This window comes from Plectropomus leopardus, chromosome 20 (genome assembly GCF_008729295.1).
Source record: "Plectropomus leopardus isolate mb chromosome 20, YSFRI_Pleo_2.0, whole genome shotgun sequence".
Classification (NCBI taxonomy): Eukaryota; Metazoa; Chordata; class Actinopteri; order Perciformes; family Serranidae; genus Plectropomus; species Plectropomus leopardus.
The window spans coordinates 17,669,687-17,688,966 of record NC_056482.1 but is presented as its reverse complement, the minus strand read 5'-3'; the positions used below and the strand labels follow the sequence as shown (position 1 = coordinate 17,688,966).

General features: G+C 38.3%; 1 protein-coding gene across 1 annotated transcript in view; it reads left to right on the top strand.

The window, feature by feature from the left end:
* si:dkey-112m2.1 (transmembrane protein 132C) overlaps positions 1 to 19,280 on the top strand; it is a 176,215-nt gene that overhangs the window by 113,826 nt on the left and 43,109 nt on the right. Inside the window, exon 4 of the mRNA XM_042509583.1 lies at positions 13,117 to 13,306. Coding sequence (XP_042365517.1) covers positions 13,117 to 13,306 — 190 coding nt within the window. The remainder of the gene's footprint in view (positions 1 to 13,116; positions 13,307 to 19,280) is intronic.

The following is a 19,280-nucleotide window of genomic DNA, read 5'->3' as shown; positions in this document are numbered from 1 at the left end:
GAAATCAATAAGGGGGATAGAGGATGGTGTTTATACTCTGATTGATTGTGTTGTATTGTATTCACTGTCTGAAGCGTGGCTTGTAACCACCAGCTGGTCCTTGAGAGCGGTTTAATGCCCCGCAGTTAAAAAGGTGATACCGGGTGGCTCTCAAGCAGGCGTTGGGTGGGCTCTCAGCGCTTTGATTGTCAAGGAATTTGCTCATTTGAGAAATTCTTTACCCAGAGAGACTGGAAGGAAAACAAATTTTCACTCACCTCCGCAAATTCTTTAATCTCGCACTTCGGTGTAGCTGACTCAGAGGTAAAAGTAAACACTTATGTTCAAAGGGTTTACAGAGGCTGCATTTATTTCTGTTCTCAGAGGTTAAAGGCATCTTTTCTGTAACAAACTAGCTGTGGTAATTTGCAATTTATAATTAGTGTTATTTTAAATTTATGCATACCTTAATAGCACATCAGGGAGACCATATGAGAGATGCATTTTTTTTTTTTTTTGCAATGACTGAAACTGTGGACATTTTGTCAACATCCATGTCTTGCAAAATCTGTTAATATAATGCTTATTTGTTTCAGCTTACACATTTCACTGCCAATGTTTTTTTTTTTCAAAATTGGAAATGTGTCCTGTATATACTGCAGATCTATAACCACAAGAGTACACTGGGATGGTTACACATACAAAGCAAAAATGTGTGTCAGGTCAACCCGTTCTAATTCCAAAGTCGTCAAATACAGCTGCTTTGTCAGTGATTTTGGCATAAGGTACCAATGTCAAAAGTCACGGCCGTATGTAACCCCGCCTGGCAGCGTCAGTTTATAACATGGCTGGATGGAACCATTGGCAGTGTTACGATACGCTGCCAGACGGCACCTGGCACAGCAGTATGACACACAGACTGGCGGCATCAGTTTATAATTCGGCCAAATGGAACCTGTCGCAGCCGTATGATATGCTGCTGGACAGAACGCTGCTATTAACGACATAAGGAGCAAGAAAGTCCCTATAGGGCAGGTCATACAAACCCATGATTTTCATCCAGTAGCCTGATGTTCGCTTTCCATATGAATGTGTTTTGGGTTTTTTTGACCTAATTATGTGCTTTTGTTGCCTGAGCATAACCATGTGCTTTCGTTGACGTCATGCTGATGCCACATGCTTTTGTTTCCTAAACCTAACGATGGGCTTTTGTTGACACCCTGGCATTGGTTGTGGCGTCCCAGAATGTCAGTAGCAGACACGGGAGGACACCTAGAGCATAGCATGTAGGGACCAAAGTCCATTGGCAATATGTGATGACTTGGAATAACATCATGTTGGTCAGGTCTAGGCTACTAAAACTCTTGGTTAGAGTCCCAGTAAAACAGAAGTTAGAGTGTCTTTAGCCTTTGAACTGCAACATATTTCCCAGGGAAACTGAGAATTACATCAGTGTACAAAATTAAATTATTTGCATTTGATAGGACTGCTAAAAGTGAGCAGGCTTGAAATTTAGTACAATACAAAGCTATAGCAGACTGCTGGCTCCACACACTCAATTTGTACTACAGCAAACCTACAACAATCTAAGACTTTCTTGACTTGCAAAATAATCCGTTAACTTGAAAAAATATCATGTGCAATTCCAGGCACATACTTTTTTTCCAAAATAAGGTCCCATGGTGGCCCACTGGAAGGAGAGGGACTTCACATCCAATATTACTCTGGGTCTGCATTTATGTTTAGTTGACCATGAACTGAATATTTATGAGACTGAGTTGTTTGTGAAATGAATCAATGTTTGATGGTTAAGGTCTTTGCGATTTCTGTTTGAGGTTAACATTTTGAGAAGACAGTTAAAACACTCCCTTCATGTGATGTTTTTTTTTTCTTCCTGAGATTAATTCATACACAGTTTCAGACAATCTGTTGCTACTTGATAAGCAGTGAATTTCAGAATTTCAGTTTGCTAATAGACACTTTTTATGCTACTTAAGAGAAAGCTGCTGTTGTGCAACTACTCATTTGACACTTTCACAACTCTTGAAAAATGAGCTCACTGTAGATCTTTGCACAATGTTAACATCTCCAATTTTACGGGAGATGTCTGTTTCTTTCTCGGACACTTTTTTTAGGCTCCAATTGGCTTTTGCTGCAACAGTGCAGAGCGGCAACACTGCCTTTTGATTGGTTGATGCATGGAGCCGCATCTGTTTCATGCAGAAAGCCTGAATCCTCTCATTTCACACACCGTTTGAGAGGAATATAGGAAAAATATGGCACAGAGAAAGAAAGAAAATAGACCAGTAGGCAGTTGGGAGAGGCTAGATGCAGCAGAAAAAAACAGAAGGGGGTTATTTCAGAAAATATTGAAGGAGAGACAGACCAAAAAGGCAATTTGAGAAAAGAACTGCAATATTTCTCTTTCAGTTTCTTCACCCTCTGCACCCCCCACTCCTTTTGCACTCTGCGGGCCTACTGTGAGAGCAAACTAATCTGTACTGACAGGGACAGGGGCTGACGACGCGAGTTTGATAGATCCTGGGGGAAATCTCCAGCATACATAAATTGGTTATTTTACGTTTCATCTGCCTCTTGACATGGTTTCATTTTATGATCTCTTTCATTATCTGTCTGTCATATGTCAATGTTTATTGCTCCATAAACACATCCATCCCACACAGATGAAACAGGCATCACTGGATGGCGAGCCACCAGTTCCCCCCAGACAGCACAAGGTTAGGATTATAGAGCAGGTTTTTTATGGGTGCCGTACATTTATTACTAAGAACTGTGACGCGGCTCGCTGAGCTGTCTTTGGGGAAGAATTTTGCTCATTTCAGCCAATTCACGATGAATAAGTCATGATTACTCACGCACAAGTTTGAGCTAGTTTTTGCTCTTTTTGTTTTATTCTGTGGTCTGGTAGTTTCTCTGTCAACCTTTCCTGCCCCATCAACCTTCGCAAGCCCAGGGTTCCCACACATTTTCATAAACAAAATTTTTAAACTTTTCCATGACTTTTTAAGGACCCCAAATTATCATTATTTATTTCTTGCCATTCTTCCGGGCATTTTTAAACATATAACATTCGAACTCTGTTCAAGCATTTCAGCCTGCTGGCATATATGCAGGTAGAGCTGGAATGCAGGGACAAAATGAAAGAAACATATGTGATGGTAAACATAACATCATACACACACACACACAGTGTTTCATTAACAGCTGCCAGTACTAATTTCCCTTTGGATGATATTACATGGACATGGGTTGCAATGTTATGAGATTTTCCTGGTATGAAAATATTGCTCTTTCACTGTTTCATGGTATTTCAGAATTATAATTATTTTCAGTCAGAATGACCCTTAAAGGAATGAAAACAGAAGGATTAGTTTTGGTTGAACAAATGTATTATTACTATAATTAAGACTTGAAACCACTTTTTTAATGGAAGTAAAGAGTATAAAGTCTCCCTTTGGAAAATAAATCAAATAAAGGCGAGATTCTCTGTCTAGTTGCATTTCTTTTTCAATATCATAGAAATCCAATGTATATGTTATATATGTACATTACATGTATATGTAATGTGTTCAGTATGATAATCGTCAACTTTCATATCACTATATACCTTAAAGCCTGTATATTGCTGCAACGGACATTATCCATGGAAAATTACTGTAACAATTTTATCATACACAACAAAACTCCATGACTTTTCCTAAACTTTCAATGGATTGTCACTGATTCCATGACCATGGGAACCTTACAAGCCTCACAGGGCCTTCAGTGACCCCATAGCGGATGAATAACTCGCCTGCAACAACTCTCTCCAAACTATCACATTCAGTTGAATCTCAGGTCTGCTGCTCACTGGTGCGTTAGAGATGGAGAGTCAGGAGCGAGGCCTGCTAGTTTCAGTAAGATCTCATTAGCATCATCGGGAAGACGAGACAGATATTAGACCTGAGATAGTGAAACTCATTAGAGAGGAGCCTGGATTCCCTTGAGATGTATGCACACACACCAAATATGGTTTCCGCTACACCAGATCCTAATTTATTAATCATAATATTCTAATGACCCTGAACTACATCAGGCTAAATGACCTCATTACGCACACAGCTGGGTTAGCTCCTGATGAACTACAGCAGTCAGAGGTAGTCTGCACTATTAATGCACACTGACCTTTATAACTACAGTAGTAAGCAGTAAGTAAGCAGCAGATGCAGCTCCTGTTGACACCAGGCTTTATTCAGTGGAGATATTATTCTATTTCCTGTGGGATCCTCAAACCAATTAGAATCAAAATGTATTTGTTTGAGAGACATCGGACCCCAAATGCAGAAAACACTCAGCCGCACAGCTGGAGGGGAAGTGAACTAGGAATAATTAAAACAGCTGCAAAAGCAAATCCTCTGTGTCGCCACATACAGGGCACTCGCAGAGCAAGAAAGAACAGTAATTACATCTTACCAAAACATCTTCACTGTACAATGAGAGCTCCATTAGAGGGATACTTCAACAAGTTTTGGGAGTATGCATATTTAGTTTTGTGCCAAGAGTGAGAAAAGATACAAGACTCATGTCTGTACAAAGGAGCTGAAACATCGATTCAGTCAGCTAAGAATAGCTTGACTTGAAGCAGAATAGAAGTTCAAAGATCTGATAAACATAATATCATCTTTAATGCTTGCTAATTATCTCGTCATGTCTTAATTTATACAGAAACAGAAAGGTGACAATCTGCGGTTTTATGAGAAGTTTAGAACAAACTATTTCTCTCCTAGAAGAGTGACTTCCTGGAGGTTTGCAAGGCGGTTAAGTCAAAGCATCAAATTGCGTCATATCAATGACATGCGCAGTCTGCAGGATCTGAAAGGCAAAATAACTGGTGCACTATCACAGAACATTAGGTATGGTGGATTTGTCTCACTGAGGCCTGCACAGTCTGCCTTGAGTTGAAATATATTGTATACGAAGAATAAAGAAAGATCAACAATTATTGAAAAAGTCTGCAAAAACAGACCACAAAAAAAATGCTTTCTTTATACAAATGTTCTATTGTATATTAGCCACCATAAATTTGGGTATACCTAAAAAGATCTGTCAGGCATATTTTGTATCTACTGTCAAGTTGGGCACGACCAAGGATGCTAAAAAGAGCGCACCCAAAGAGCAGCACCCTTTTATTTCTAGTGCTGTCTGCTGTAACCATCAAGTATCCCAGCTCCAGTTACATTGTGCATGTGTCATTCCCCTTAGCTTCAGTGGGGTCAAAGCCCAGCCTTCTTTTGATAACCTTGGATCCTTGTTTTCACTGTGAGGGTGCCAGATAACCAGCAAAGACTACAGGAATTTACTGCAGAGGTGAAACTTTTCATTTTTGCATTTCTGTTTGTGTACATATTTTCCACGCTTTTTCGCCAACGTAAATAGGACAAAGCAAAGGCTCTGTGACGTGCGATATTGAAATAGAAGATGCTCTCTCTAGTTTCAAATCGGAAGTGTGGCGGCATTTGAGCTTCCTTAAGTCTGACAATAATAAATGTAAAAGGGTAAAGGAAAGACAAAAACAGTCTGCAAATATTGCAAGAGGGTGTTGAACTACACAAATAGTACAACTAACATGATGCAGCATATGAGCCGGCATCATAGTGAGGAGCTCCGGTCAGCCTGTTACTCCTTAATGACAAACATGGAGAAACCACACTGGCAAGCACATTTGCAACGAGTACAAGAGCCAAAGAGAGAGCCAAAAAACTGTGAGCAAAACGTATCTTGAACCCAGTGTCATGAATCGAATGGAATCGAATCGAATCGAATTATGAGTTGAGTGAATCGTCATAACAATGTACAAATGTAACATATCCATGGTGTGAACATATAGAATTTCAACAGTCATTCTGGTGATTAGATTGTGAGATAATATCTATTGAAGATTTACCAACTCAAACACTGTTACCAAATAAGGTGAGTGAATGCGAGTGTGCCGGACTCCTGGGCCTTTTTCATATTTAGACCCTCAAATAATTCCTTATTAAGATTTTACACTTTTTTAAGATTTGAAAAAGAGGATTTGGCCACCAGTAGAGAGATCAAAGCAGGAGATGGATCTTTATGTGAAGGCAGATGGCCAGCAGGAGTTGCTCATCCTGCCCACTGTCACACCTACTTTGTTGAATTACTGCTGGTCTCACATGTCAGGATTCAATCATGGCCATGGCAACTGTACATACTGTTGTCCATACAATTTCTCCATCTGTTTACATTTAATGTTGCCAACCCATCTGCACCAACAAGTCTGCTCACTAAAGGAAAAAAGAAGTGTTGAAACAGTTCAATCAACAGAAAGAAAAATGTAATAGCTATTTTGTTGTAGCTAAAATGAGCTAAATTGGCACATCAGCCTTTCAAATGTGAGAATTTCCAGTTTTTTTCCGTTATGTAACATTGTAAATTTAAAAAACTGTTTTTGGACAAAAAAATAAATATATTTGAGGAAACACTGGGTTCCAGGATACTGTGATGGAAATTTCAGACAAAGAAAGTGATCAAAATAAAAAATAAAGAAAAAATTATCAATTAATGACAAAAAGGAAATTTCAAGCTAAAAACCATCTTTCTGTGGTGTCACAATGGCCTTTCATTCAGAAAAAACAAATATATCTGGTGGAAAATATTAAGATTGCCAACAGCAGAGCAGGAAACGCCACATATTCCATCTCTGGATAGATTAACACTAATACAGAATATGAAAAAAATATCCTCAGTCATTGCAAGTACTGGTAGGATCTTAACCAATCTTTCTTGGAATGCACCTTCACGCAGATGTCCTCCTTTCTTGTTTGTGTGACCCATAGTCAACACTATACTAAAAACTATGTGTGCAAGCTCACAAACACAAACATCTACTCAACACACCAAACAAACAATCTGTCATTGGCAGGAAAATCCCATACAGAAGTCAGACCACACTAAACTTGCAGTCATGGGTCCATCCCGTGAGTTTACATACAGCATGTCCACACACTAGCTGAAAACACGAGCTCCTGGCCGTAGAGTAAATCCCATTGTCTTCTCTAGCTCCCATAATTGACAAAAATATATCCACTTTTACCTGAATGGAGCTGTTTGAGGCATTAGTGCACACAAACACATACTGTACAGACACAAACCGTCTCCCTCTATTGTTGGACTCGCTGTCGATTCACTGTGTTGAAATAGATTCAGGTCTTTGATGTATCATTGTTGTCAGTGCTAACCAAATCACTGCTGTGCATGAAAGGAACCCCCTCGGGTCTCCAAAAGAGACAGCAGACTTTCTTTTTCTCTACCTTTTCTCAGAGCCAGATACCCACAGAGGTGTTAAGAGTGAAAAGAGGAAAACATGGCTGCATGTTTAACAGGTCTTTTGTGTTGCTTAGCTCCACTTTTATTTTGCTGTTTTTGAACAAAAAGAATTTCATTCTTGTCATTTTTTTTTTCTGTTATACCGCTTCTTCCAGCTCAGAGCCCCTTTGTTACAACAAGGGTGTGTTTGAAATGTATCTTACAGAATTGAAAGTGCGTGCATTTTCCTCTGAGTGGAATCTTTTACCTTGTTCTGTTTGTGCTCTCACACCCAACAATGGAGACGCCTCAAAAGCCTCCTCAAAATGACATGACCGATTTTCCACCTCATTTCACCACAACAAACCTGCTGTGATACCGGGGCATTGTCGCTGTTCGCTTTTGTAGTGGCACAGCAATCCCGCTAGACGTTTTGCTTCCACTGTGGCCCTTTTAACCCTGTTTCTGCTCTGCGTTTTGTCTCTGCGTCCACCCCAGGGCAGGAGAAGTGATAGTTGCCAGTGAGTGTATTGAATTGTATGGTAATAACGCTGTGAAAAGGGCACATGGTGCAGTTATGTCTCTAATGAGACATGGAGGAAGTGGGCTGACCTCTCCGACCGATGGGCTGCAGACATTCATCATCACTACAGCACACTGGCTGAAGGGGTGAGGCTGAGCAATGTGCCCTCTATTGGGAGAAACCCAACACTGCAGGAGAGCCGGAGGATTATTGTTAACCCTTTGAAACCTAAGCAAATTGGTTTGATTTCTTTCAAAAACACAGGAAGAAGTTACAAGTTATTAGTTACCAAAAAATTACATATACTTTAGCAAAACATAGGAAAGAGGAAGGGTTCATTCTAAAAATGCCGAAAAAGGGGGGGGGGGGATTGAGGGTGTTAACAAATAAACAAACAAAATAGACAGATAGATAAACAGATAGACAGTTAGATCAAATAGTTAACAATAATTACAATAATAACATAAATGTAGTTTTCTGCTTTTTTCCACTTTTTCAGAATTATTATTAACTTTTAATAATTTTTCAATCTTTCTCTCTCTCTTTAAAAAACAATTTGGAGGTCATTCTCTTGTTACCTTGTCATAATTTCTTACAATTTGTGGGACATTTCTTTCCAAGTTGCTTGTCGCCTTTTTAGCCATGTTTTCAAAAGAAATCAAACCAATTTGCTCAGGTTTAAAGGTTTAAATGGATGTGAAAGGCTTCCTAATGCAGCACAAGAAAACTGATGTTGGTTTCAAAGGGTTAAAGCGGGGGTTAAAAAAAGGAGAAAAGACGCAATAATAAAGACAACAGAAAAAGACAGATTAACCAGCGAGTGAAGGGGAGTTGTATTGTAGTGTTCAGCACTAAAGCCCTGATTGTTCGCAGCTTCATTGTAAAGCGTGACAGTGTGTTGCAGATAATTGATTTGGCTGTAATTGTACAACATAAGCGTAAACCACATAATCACTGCAGTCACTACCCCTGAGCCCAGCATGTTGTCAGGCAGCAGAGAAAACCCTACTGCAGCTCTGTAGCACTCACATTTTTCTCAGAGAAAGAAACTGAAAAAGGAAACGAGAGTGATGGACAGAACTGAGCTTATGCAAGTGACTGATACGCGTGGATCACAGCGACATCTAACATTACATTTACGTAATGTATAGAACTACCATCTACAGTATGGGTTGTTTGGGATGTTTACTCCCAGCAGTTTTTGCTTTTGATTTTCAACTTTGATGGTAAAGAAATGAATTTCAAAGAGCAAAAGTTTGTCTGCAAATTTGTGAACGGCAACCCACATAAAAAACATGATTAGAAAAGTGCAAAAATAACATTTTGCATGTAACAGTTAATTCATGTTTTTCTTGGTTGTGTCATCATAACTAATTTTGCTGGAACATTTGGCAATGCTTTTGATTTTGACTATCTAATAAATCTCAGAAAATCAGAATTCGGACTGGGGTTTTTCTACAGTAAAAAAGATCTTTTTCCCAGTAATATAAATATAGGACTGTTATGATTTTTAACTCATTTAGATACAAATTGGATGCAGAGGAAGGGTAATGATAATGTTGGAGAAGTGTCTAAAGGTCTATATAACCTCTCAGTGGTTTATTGAAAAACTATGACCAATACATTTTAAAGGATAAAGCTGCACTGCTTACATTTTTCTTACAGTCAACACATTAGGACGCCCCTAAAAATTGGGGGTTAAGATGCCTACTATGAACTGCAGCACTCTCTGGTTTAAATCCATAAGGGGATTCATGAACAGAACAAAACCAACAATAGGTGCATCTCCATCCATCTTAAGTGCAATTCCATTTTAGCCTTGTGTCAATTAAAGGTAAAAGTGACTTAGTGAAATGGAAAGAAATTCAGCCAATAAATGATGACATACAGTCATGACGTACCACTTGGAAACTGTACACTGTAAGCTTTCATCATCCTCCCTACATGGCTTTTAACACACCTTTATGCAAACAGGACTGTTACCAGAACTTTTCCAAGAACACAACATATGCATAATATTAGTTGCTCAAAAGTCATTTTCCATTGTGCAGTGTGATCTGTATAATTATATATTCATTGTTTTCCTTTGTTAGAGGTTTGACCAGCACTCTTTTAAGCATGTCATCTCATTGCACCCTCTTCTATAGTGGCACCTAACTTAGTGCAACTCCCAAATCTGCCTAACAGTAGTGGATGAAAAAGCACACCAACTAGCATTTTCTTTCACTGATCTTTTGAAAAATTAATTTGAAATTTGAACTTCATCTGAATGGAAACCTAACTAATCTGGTGAAGAGCCTGTCTCTCGATACTCCCCAACTTTCAGATTCTGACTGTGGTGCTCAGCCCTATGCCCGTTTCTTTTTACTAATGATGTAAATCTGAAAAATACAGGTCACAAATATAAGGTTTCATTTTTCTTAAGAAGGTTTAGTAATTTCCTTGGCATTGCAGTTTTTAGCATGCATTGTTCAAACAAGAGCAGACGTTGCATTCAGGGACTATTTTCAGCTGCAGATTAATACACATTTGGTACTCTTCAGAGTATTTAGAGCAGCAGGGCGGTGTACGTGGCATCTGACACTAAACTGCAGTGTCCCTGTTTATGGGCACTACAGTTAATTGTCAGATGTCAGATTGAAGAAACATGTTTTACAGTACAATGGTGTGCTGGATTGATGAGTTTTTTATTTTTTTATTTTTTTCTGACTGACACAGAAACTGAACCTAAGCGTTGTGTATTTCTTGGTGGGACCTAACTGTTAAAAATGTATTTCATGTAAAAATTGGAAGATGAAGCAGTCTTGTAGTACTTGAGATTGGTCTTAAGACCACTTTTTGTAGGTCACAGTCTTATCTTGGACTTAACCACATGTTTACTCTGTCTTGTCTTGGTCTCAAACAAACTTTTTTTTTTTCTGTGGGTGTTTTTATGGAAATGTTGATGTTTCGGATCAATGTGAGGAGTTCTTACAGTTTGCATGTTTCACATTGTGTCGTAAGTGTGCAAGGTGGTCTTGGTCTCTAGGTGGTCTTGACTACAACATAAGGAGGAAGTCACAATCCTATTTTCAACAGTGTTACCAATATCGCAAAAACCACCAACTGTGATGCACTACACCCCAGTACCTGTATAATTCCTTTGTGTTCAAACAGAAATGTGTCTCAGCACCGCTCGTTGTGTGGCCAGATGCACACCGATATTCACCTCTGGGCGCACCGAGCCAAAACTTCTCAGTGGCATTTGGAAACATATTTAGTATAATTCAGAACATTACCCACTGAAACAGAAAAGCTTTTCCGCCTGACCCAGAATTGCTATTCAGGCTGTTTTCATCCACTCTGATTTTGAGCTTCCAAAACTGTTCTCCCTCATACTTTTCTACCAGAGTGGGTCCTTAAATCTGCACTTTGAAGTGAGGCGAGTGTCTGAAGTGTGAACACATAAGGGGGAGTTGGGGGAGTTTTAAATACAAGCTTGGCCAAAATATGTTCAAGGAAAACCTTGGATCTTACCCCTACCACCACCCTTCCGCATGCTCAGTTTGGGCTCTCTCCAAGCTTGTTTTAATTGTGTAACGACCGAACAACAAACATTCTGCTCAGAACAGAAATAAAACAAGTATACATTAAAAAGAACTTTAAAGTAGAGCCTAAGACACATCTATTTCCTTTTTGAATTGCCTTTAACTTTTGTCTTTACTGCCATCTTAAGAAGTGGTGTTACAAAACATGAATGTTTGAGCCACTTCCAGATCCCCAAGTGCGAATTGTATTTTTCAAAACAGCATGCATATCTGTGCGCAGTTGTTGGAAAAGGTGTTACATCGAGTTTTGACAGGGACAAAGAACACCTGAGGGAGAGGCAGCAGCTTGATCAAACCCTCACGCTCAGCAAATCAAATAAGTTTGGAGGATTTTATTTTGCATTCATTGTTTTTTCTGCTTTGTTTGCATCTCCATCAGCTGAGAGAAAATTATTTGCTTGGCCCTGGCAATCTCTGCAAGAGAAGCTCCATATTGCAACAGGAAAAAAATAAATTGCTTTTTTTTTTTGCCAACATCATGGTTCTGTGCGGATGTGAGAATGAATTTCAATTGCGCTGCGATTAGTTTCATATCAGATTGTCAGATGAGAGATATGTTTCGAGAAAAAAAAACATAAACCTATGCAACATCTGTACATGCAGTCATATCCTCTTATAAAATGTTTATTATACATTTTTTATTTTAACCTTATTAAATGCACAATGAATTCTTAGCTGCTGCTCTCTTGTTAATGGATAATTAAGACTGCTTTTCCTTCTGTTTTCCCTCTGACATTCTCTTTCCGCCTTCTTTAATATAATTATTCTTTCCCTGTCACTGCTGCTGCTATTTTCTCCTCGTCCCTTTTCAATCTTCTCTTTTCATTTTTCCTTACTGTAAAATCTGACAAGTTGATTTTGCTTACATTTATCTAAGAAACTTATTACCTTGAAAATTGTAAGTGAATACAACTGTCAGTTTTAATTTATTTTAATGTTTATCCAATCAAGTTTACTTAAAATGTAATTATATTTACTTAAAAGTAAAAGCTTACTTATAGTTTAATTAAATCAATCTTTCTGAGTTTTACAAACTTTAGTGAACCAAGTTTACTGTGTTACATATCTGTATTCTGTTGGTTACAAACTAGTCAATCATATTTGTATATTATAATGTTAAAAAAAAAACGGAATCATTGGTAAAACCCTCTTTGTCATGATCAAGTTAAGTCGACTAACTTGGTTTACTAAAGCTTAACACATAGACAGAACGGGGTAATTTTACTTGTCTTTTTTAAGTTGCAACAAATTCACAGAATTCAGTAAAGATAGATACATTTGAAGTAAAATTCACACGAGATATAAATCAACATAAATTAGGATTATCAGTTATATTGTCTTTCCTTTTTCAAGGCAATCGGTTTTCAAGATAATTTTAAATTAGATCTGCTTGTCAGGTTTTACAGTTCTCACGTCTCATATCCTTCAGTCATAGTCTCACTGTCTTCATTTCCCTCCTTTTTTCATACTTTTCTGTTGTTTTTACATTTCTCCATGGTATTATTTTTGCATTTTCCATCCTTTACCTAATCTATATTCCTACTACATTCTCATCCCTTTCGACTCCCATCTTGTTTCTGTCGTTATCCTTTGGCTCGCGCCTTTCTGACAGCAGCCTATCTTCCTTTACCTCTCCTGCCCTCCTCTCTTATCTAAATCCGCTCCTGACACACATCTTCTCCCTCTCTCCCCTTGCAGGGCGGAGGGAGCAGGCTACCAGCGAGTGCTGCAAGTTGACCTGGAGGTTAACGGGTTGATGGTGACTCAGGGGGGAAGGGAGGTGACGTGGCAGGTGGAGTATCCGCTCACCCGCACCCTGACCAGTGAGGTGCCGACTCTCATCCGCCTGGCGCCGCAGGACTTGGGTGGCATCGTGCCTCTAGCTATGGTGAGCAGTGGGTGGTTGAACTGTGAGAGTTGGTAGCTTGTGTGTATGCAGATAAGTGTTGAAATCATTCATTGTGGTATTTAAAAATGCCACAATGTATTGATGTATTGAATTCCAAAATGTATTGATGGAGATTAAGGCAGTAAGGCACCAAGACCAAAATACTTGGTTTTGATTGACAAGACAGCATGTGTTTTTTCAAAAATTTTGGCTATTTACATCAACACACAGAAGCAATATGAATAGGGATGCACATTATTGTATTTTGTTCATATGCAGATATTTTCTACCTCATTTTGGATGATTGTCGATGCAGATATATGCTAAACATATATGTACTCTGCAGACTTTATGTACTGCAGAGTACATAAAGTCTCTCCTACTACTACTACTACTACTACAACCCCTGATGCTCTCCCAAAACAATTCTGACAACAGCCATAACGAGGGTAAATTTGACCTATTTCAATTAAAGTCACATAATTAAAGTGTCATCTTGTAAGCCTGTCATATCGGCAGAAAAGTTCATTTCAGGCTGATGGCGACATTTCATTTTAAAGCCCTTATCTGCTGATACTGATGACGTGTCAATTTCATGCATCCAATTACTAAACATTTACAAGGAAAAGCAGAGTCCTTACATATAAGAAGCTAGACCAATCATTTTGACCAATCCTTTGTGGTAAAATACATAAAGTAAATGCAATTTGTAACATTTCACCATTGAACCAACATCAACAACACAACAGAACCTGAATAAAAATTTTAGACCAAATATAAGTTAAGTCATGCCTTGGTTATAGGAAACGAGTGGACCTGTGAAGCATTCAGTCTTTTTCATTCCTTTGGCTCTATTTAAGCACAATATAAATGTTATAAAGACTATCGAAGTGCTGAGTTTCATGTTCAGGACATTTCACAAGCTTTTCACTATCTGTGCTGCTGGAGTGTCTTTCACCGTGTTCCTTAATTTCTTTGTGTGTTCCTACATTTTTCATTTGGGAGCACATGTACTCCTTGGGAGATAAGTTAGTTTAGAGCCCTAATGTTTGACAGCATTCACATCTTTATTGTGAAGCAGCCCCATGGTCCTAAAAATACAGACAAATGAGTCAACCGTCCTAAATTCAAGTGAGCATGCTTTTCAATTGCTGACAACAAGACTGAAGGCAAAAAGCAAAAAGCAGAGAAGACACCAATGTCTTCTGGCATCTAGCAGTCATACACATCAGAGGTCATTTGATGAAAATCTTTTTTTTTTCTAAATATCAAATAATATGGCTTTATTCCAGCTGTTGACTTTTCAATCCTCCTCAAAAATTGGGGGTCTATATAAAAAAGGGTCCATAATCCCTATGTTGAGGTGGGTAGAGATGGCACAGTCAGGTTGAGTTGAATTCAACACATTTTTCATTAAAATATAGTGACTCAAAATGTGCTCTACAAAACAGTTCACTGGACAAACAACCAGAAAATATGGAGCTATCCAAGGTCGGATATGTTCGTGTATGTCAAAAACGCGGACAATATCCACAGGAATACACAATGCATCATGAAGGATCCTATCTTGGCATATCTCTGTAAACGGACAAAATTAGACCCTGAAATATCCAGAATAAGGATACTCATTCGATGTAATGTACATATAACATCCCACAATGTAATCTGCTTAAGAGCTGTGTCAGATCTTTTTTATATATTCCCAGCATCTTTGAAGGATCCTGTTTCAGATATCACATATAAATGTACCTGATACCAGGCGGATATGATTCCATATATTTAACGCATCTCTGATATCCTTAAATATACATATAATATGCTGAATTCAAATCTGCTAAAGATCTTTGTCACATTTTTCATATATTTACTGCATCTTCGATGTATCCTCTTATAGATATCAGATATAAATGGACCTGATACCCGAGAGATGTAATTTCATACTTATAGTGAACCTCTGATATCCTGAATCTGTTAATGAGCTTTATTAAATACATCTTTGACACATCCTGTTTAATAGCTAGACAGAGATAGAGAGGTAAAACCAGAGATAAGGGATAGTTACAGAGATGAGAGATGGATAGTCATGGCACGGCGGCCACGATTAATAATCAAACACATCGGTTAGCACGGCGGCCAACCAAAAACTCAACACAACCTTAAAGAAAATAAAAATTGGCCCTTACTATTCGTAGATCTAGTTTGGCAGCAGTAGCTCAGTCTGGTGTGGGAACCAGAGGGTGCTGGGTTGGAGTCCAGAAGTCCAGCGTGGACCATGTTCCCGAGTGTTGACTGGTAGAAAGACAAAGAATAAGGAGATATAGAGGGATATCATGGCACAGCGGCCAAAAACACAACACCGACATGAAAAATAAAAATGGCACTTACTTTTTGTAGATCTTGCTGGGTGGTTATAGCTCAATCTGCAGGGACTTGACGTGGAAACTGGAGGATGGTGTCCTTGAGCAAGGCACTGAAGCTTTAATTGTTTGGAGCTCTGAGCATGTGTTAGCTCCATCAGTCTGTCATCTCTCTACAACTAAAACATGTCTATAGGTCCTGTGTGTGTATGTGTGTGTGTAATAAATAATAACAGAATGTAATATTCAGTTTCTACAACTATTGTATCATATAGATCTAAACTAATAGTTCCAAGATAGACAACAGAAAGGCATGGCATGGTGGTCGTGACAGATAATCAAATCACCCAAACACAACACAAATTGCCACCTCAGCATTACTAGGTTCTATCTGACATTTTTGTGTTCAGGTATAATTCTTATTCTGTTAAAACTTATTAACACAATGTGAGGTGTTTCATGAAATTATATGTATTTGCGGACTCTTGATTTAGAAAAGAAAAAAAGGTTATTTTATATTCTTTGTTATTTGGAATGCAAAACTTCAAACAAAGCTCAAAATCCCAAAACTGCTCAGGAGGCGAATAGAAACTCATAATTCTAAGGTGGCAAAATGTGAATGACGCTTATATCTCACAGCAGATAGAGAAGATATAGACAGGACACAGCGGCCATATATTCAAGGCACGGCGGCCATATATAGATAAAGAGGGATGAGGAATAAATATAGACAGAGACAGAGAGGTAAAACCAGAGATAAGAGATAATTACAGAGATGAGAGATGGATAGTAATGGCACGGCGGCCACAATCAATAATCAAACAGATCTGTTGGGACAGCGGCCAACCAAAAACACATCACAGACTTAAAGAAAATAAAAATTGGCCCTTACTATTTGTAGATCTAGTTTGGCAGCGGTAGCTCAGTCTGGTGTGGGAACCAGAGGGTGCTGGGTTGGAGTCCAGATGTCCAGCGTGGACCATGTGACAGAGTGTGGACTGGTAGAAAGACAAAGAATAAGGAGATATAGAGGGACAGTCATGGCACAGCAGCCAAAAAGGCAACACAAGGCAGACATGAAAAATAAAAGAAAGGCACACAAACAACTTTTTAGGTTATGGCTTTTGAGTTTAACAAACAAGTGAAGAGAGGCTCTCAATGCCAGCTGACGGGAATGCGCATCAGGCACACTGAACGTGAACACCCCCCCCAAAAAAAACTTATAAATGAAATGACATCTGGTCCTCGATGAGTAGTCCCATGCAGTAGGGCTTTAGACAAACATAAAAACAACACTTACTCTTTGAGGATCTTGCTCAACTGCAGTAGCTCAGCTGTAATGGCATGGATTCCGCCAGCTCACTTTTCAACCATCTGTAGGATACAGATGAAAAGAACTTTTTAAATACTTTTTAAATCTATAAAACACAATTCATTTTAACTGAAAAAACAAAATTAAATTTTAACTATTGTAAATGCGACAACTTAAATTGTTTGGTTGTAGGTCGTACCAGAGTGTGAGTCCTGATATCTATGGCTATGTGAAAGATAAAATTGTATACCACTGGATTTTTCAAGCTAGCTATAAGCTCCTTTGTCTTGTTTTTTGGGGTACGGGACACTTAACCTTGTATTTCTAAGAGATTTGACTATAGATAAATATTACAACATTAGCAACTTTGACAAATTAGTTTAATTTTAAACATGTAATCCCTTACATGCTTGTGTAAAGATCTGTACTCGACCATAGATGATCCTATTTTTTGGCCAGCTGAGACAGTATTGCAGATCCGTGAATATGTCAAACAGATTTCTTTGTATCTGCAGTTGCCTGAAAATCTGTTGATGGTATTTTTCCAGATCTGCGATCTTTGTGATATACAAATATGTCACAGATACATTATGTGGAAAACACCATATTTATGGATCTGCTACGGATCAAATCTTCCAGGATACTCTCCGAAATGTTATGGGTATGTGACAGATCCAAAAACGTGCATACTGTTGGATCTTTCCGGTTACAGGACCTTTTCGTCCAGTGGCTGAGCAGAATGTTGGAGGGATAAACACCCTCAAATCAAAGCTGCAACTATCACAAACAGAGAAAATGGTGTGTGAATGGCAGAGTGAATCAAGCAAACCTCAAACAATGTTTAAGGACGGTAGTTTGGGCTGTAACTAGGCAACAGCTTCTTCCACATGTTGCAGAGCAAATACTCATTACATTTATCCAAGGAGGGACAAAGACGGCAAACAAACACAATGTTTCCATTTAAAGGCCATATTTCCCCGCAGTATGAAGAGAAAATTATTGAACTCTATATTTGATAATGGGCATGTAAGCAGATAATCTTCTCAAGGACTAACAATGGAGCCATCCCTCTGCTTTATGTCAAGGGCTTCTTGGTTTCTACATCATGAATTATTTTCTCATAACTACGCAGCTCATTGTGGATTGCCCTTTGTCGTAAGCATTTGCCCTTTGCATGGCACAGTAATGAGTGTTTAAACCATTTATTGATAGTGATAGAATAAACTAACAGCATTACTATTATCAATTGGTCCCCTAAAAGGCCAGGCATAAGTGTTTTTAACACCAAGCTTGTTCATTTCAGTTGTCAGTAATTTGGTTAATACAGCTTTCAGACTTTGCTGACGGAAAACTTAATTGACTTTGGATTTAGATGGTCCAAACATGGATGAATTGGCAAGTGGTTTAAGATTGCTATTGTATTATGATAATGACGATGTAAATTGTTTTTCCCAAATGAAAAGAAAACCATTCAGTATGCTGCAAAGAGATAAGACTAGTTTTAATTTTCCTCACAGATAATGGCCACGTAAAAAAAATCCAACGCCCGTGAGCACTTAATAAACTGTTACTATGACAATTTGGTGAGGCGGCAGTTCACAGCTTATTTATGGTTCCTGGTCAGTAAAATAGCCTTTAGACTTCAACCACATTGTTAAACTTTTAATGTCTTTTTTGAAAGTGATCAGCCTTCTTTTTCAATGTTGAAATTATAGATTTTTGTTTAATGCATAAAGGGAAAAGCAATCAATAAAGTATTTAATTAGAAATGCAATACAAATTTGACATACTGCATTTTGAATAAACTTCGTTTAACTAGATTTACCAAATAAAAAAAAACAGTACATAACCTAAATGTTGACTATGATAACCACATATGTACATTATTTAATTGAAAGTCACAGTGGAAATATATGGGAAACTGTGGCAACAATAATGATAATAACATAAGACAAAGATACTGCACAATAACTTCACTTGAGTCCAAAATAAGCTGGACAAAGCAATTGAGATAAAGTGTAAAAAAAAGTCTCTTGAGACCAAGTTATATTCCCTGACAGCAAAGTCTCAGTTATCTTTAGTCTTTTAGAGATTTGAGCATTGATTTGAACATTTAATCACCAACTTTATTGCTGAAATTTAGGGCCTTGTCAAATGAGCGTCTTCGACAGAGGTTGCAGAGGCTTACAGAGTGGCAAGTGTATAGAGTTTATTGATAATTTAATAAGAACATAAACCAGTTAAATGTTTATCTGGTGCATCAACAGCAGAAACAAAGAACTGCATCGCAGCTCAGCTACACAAT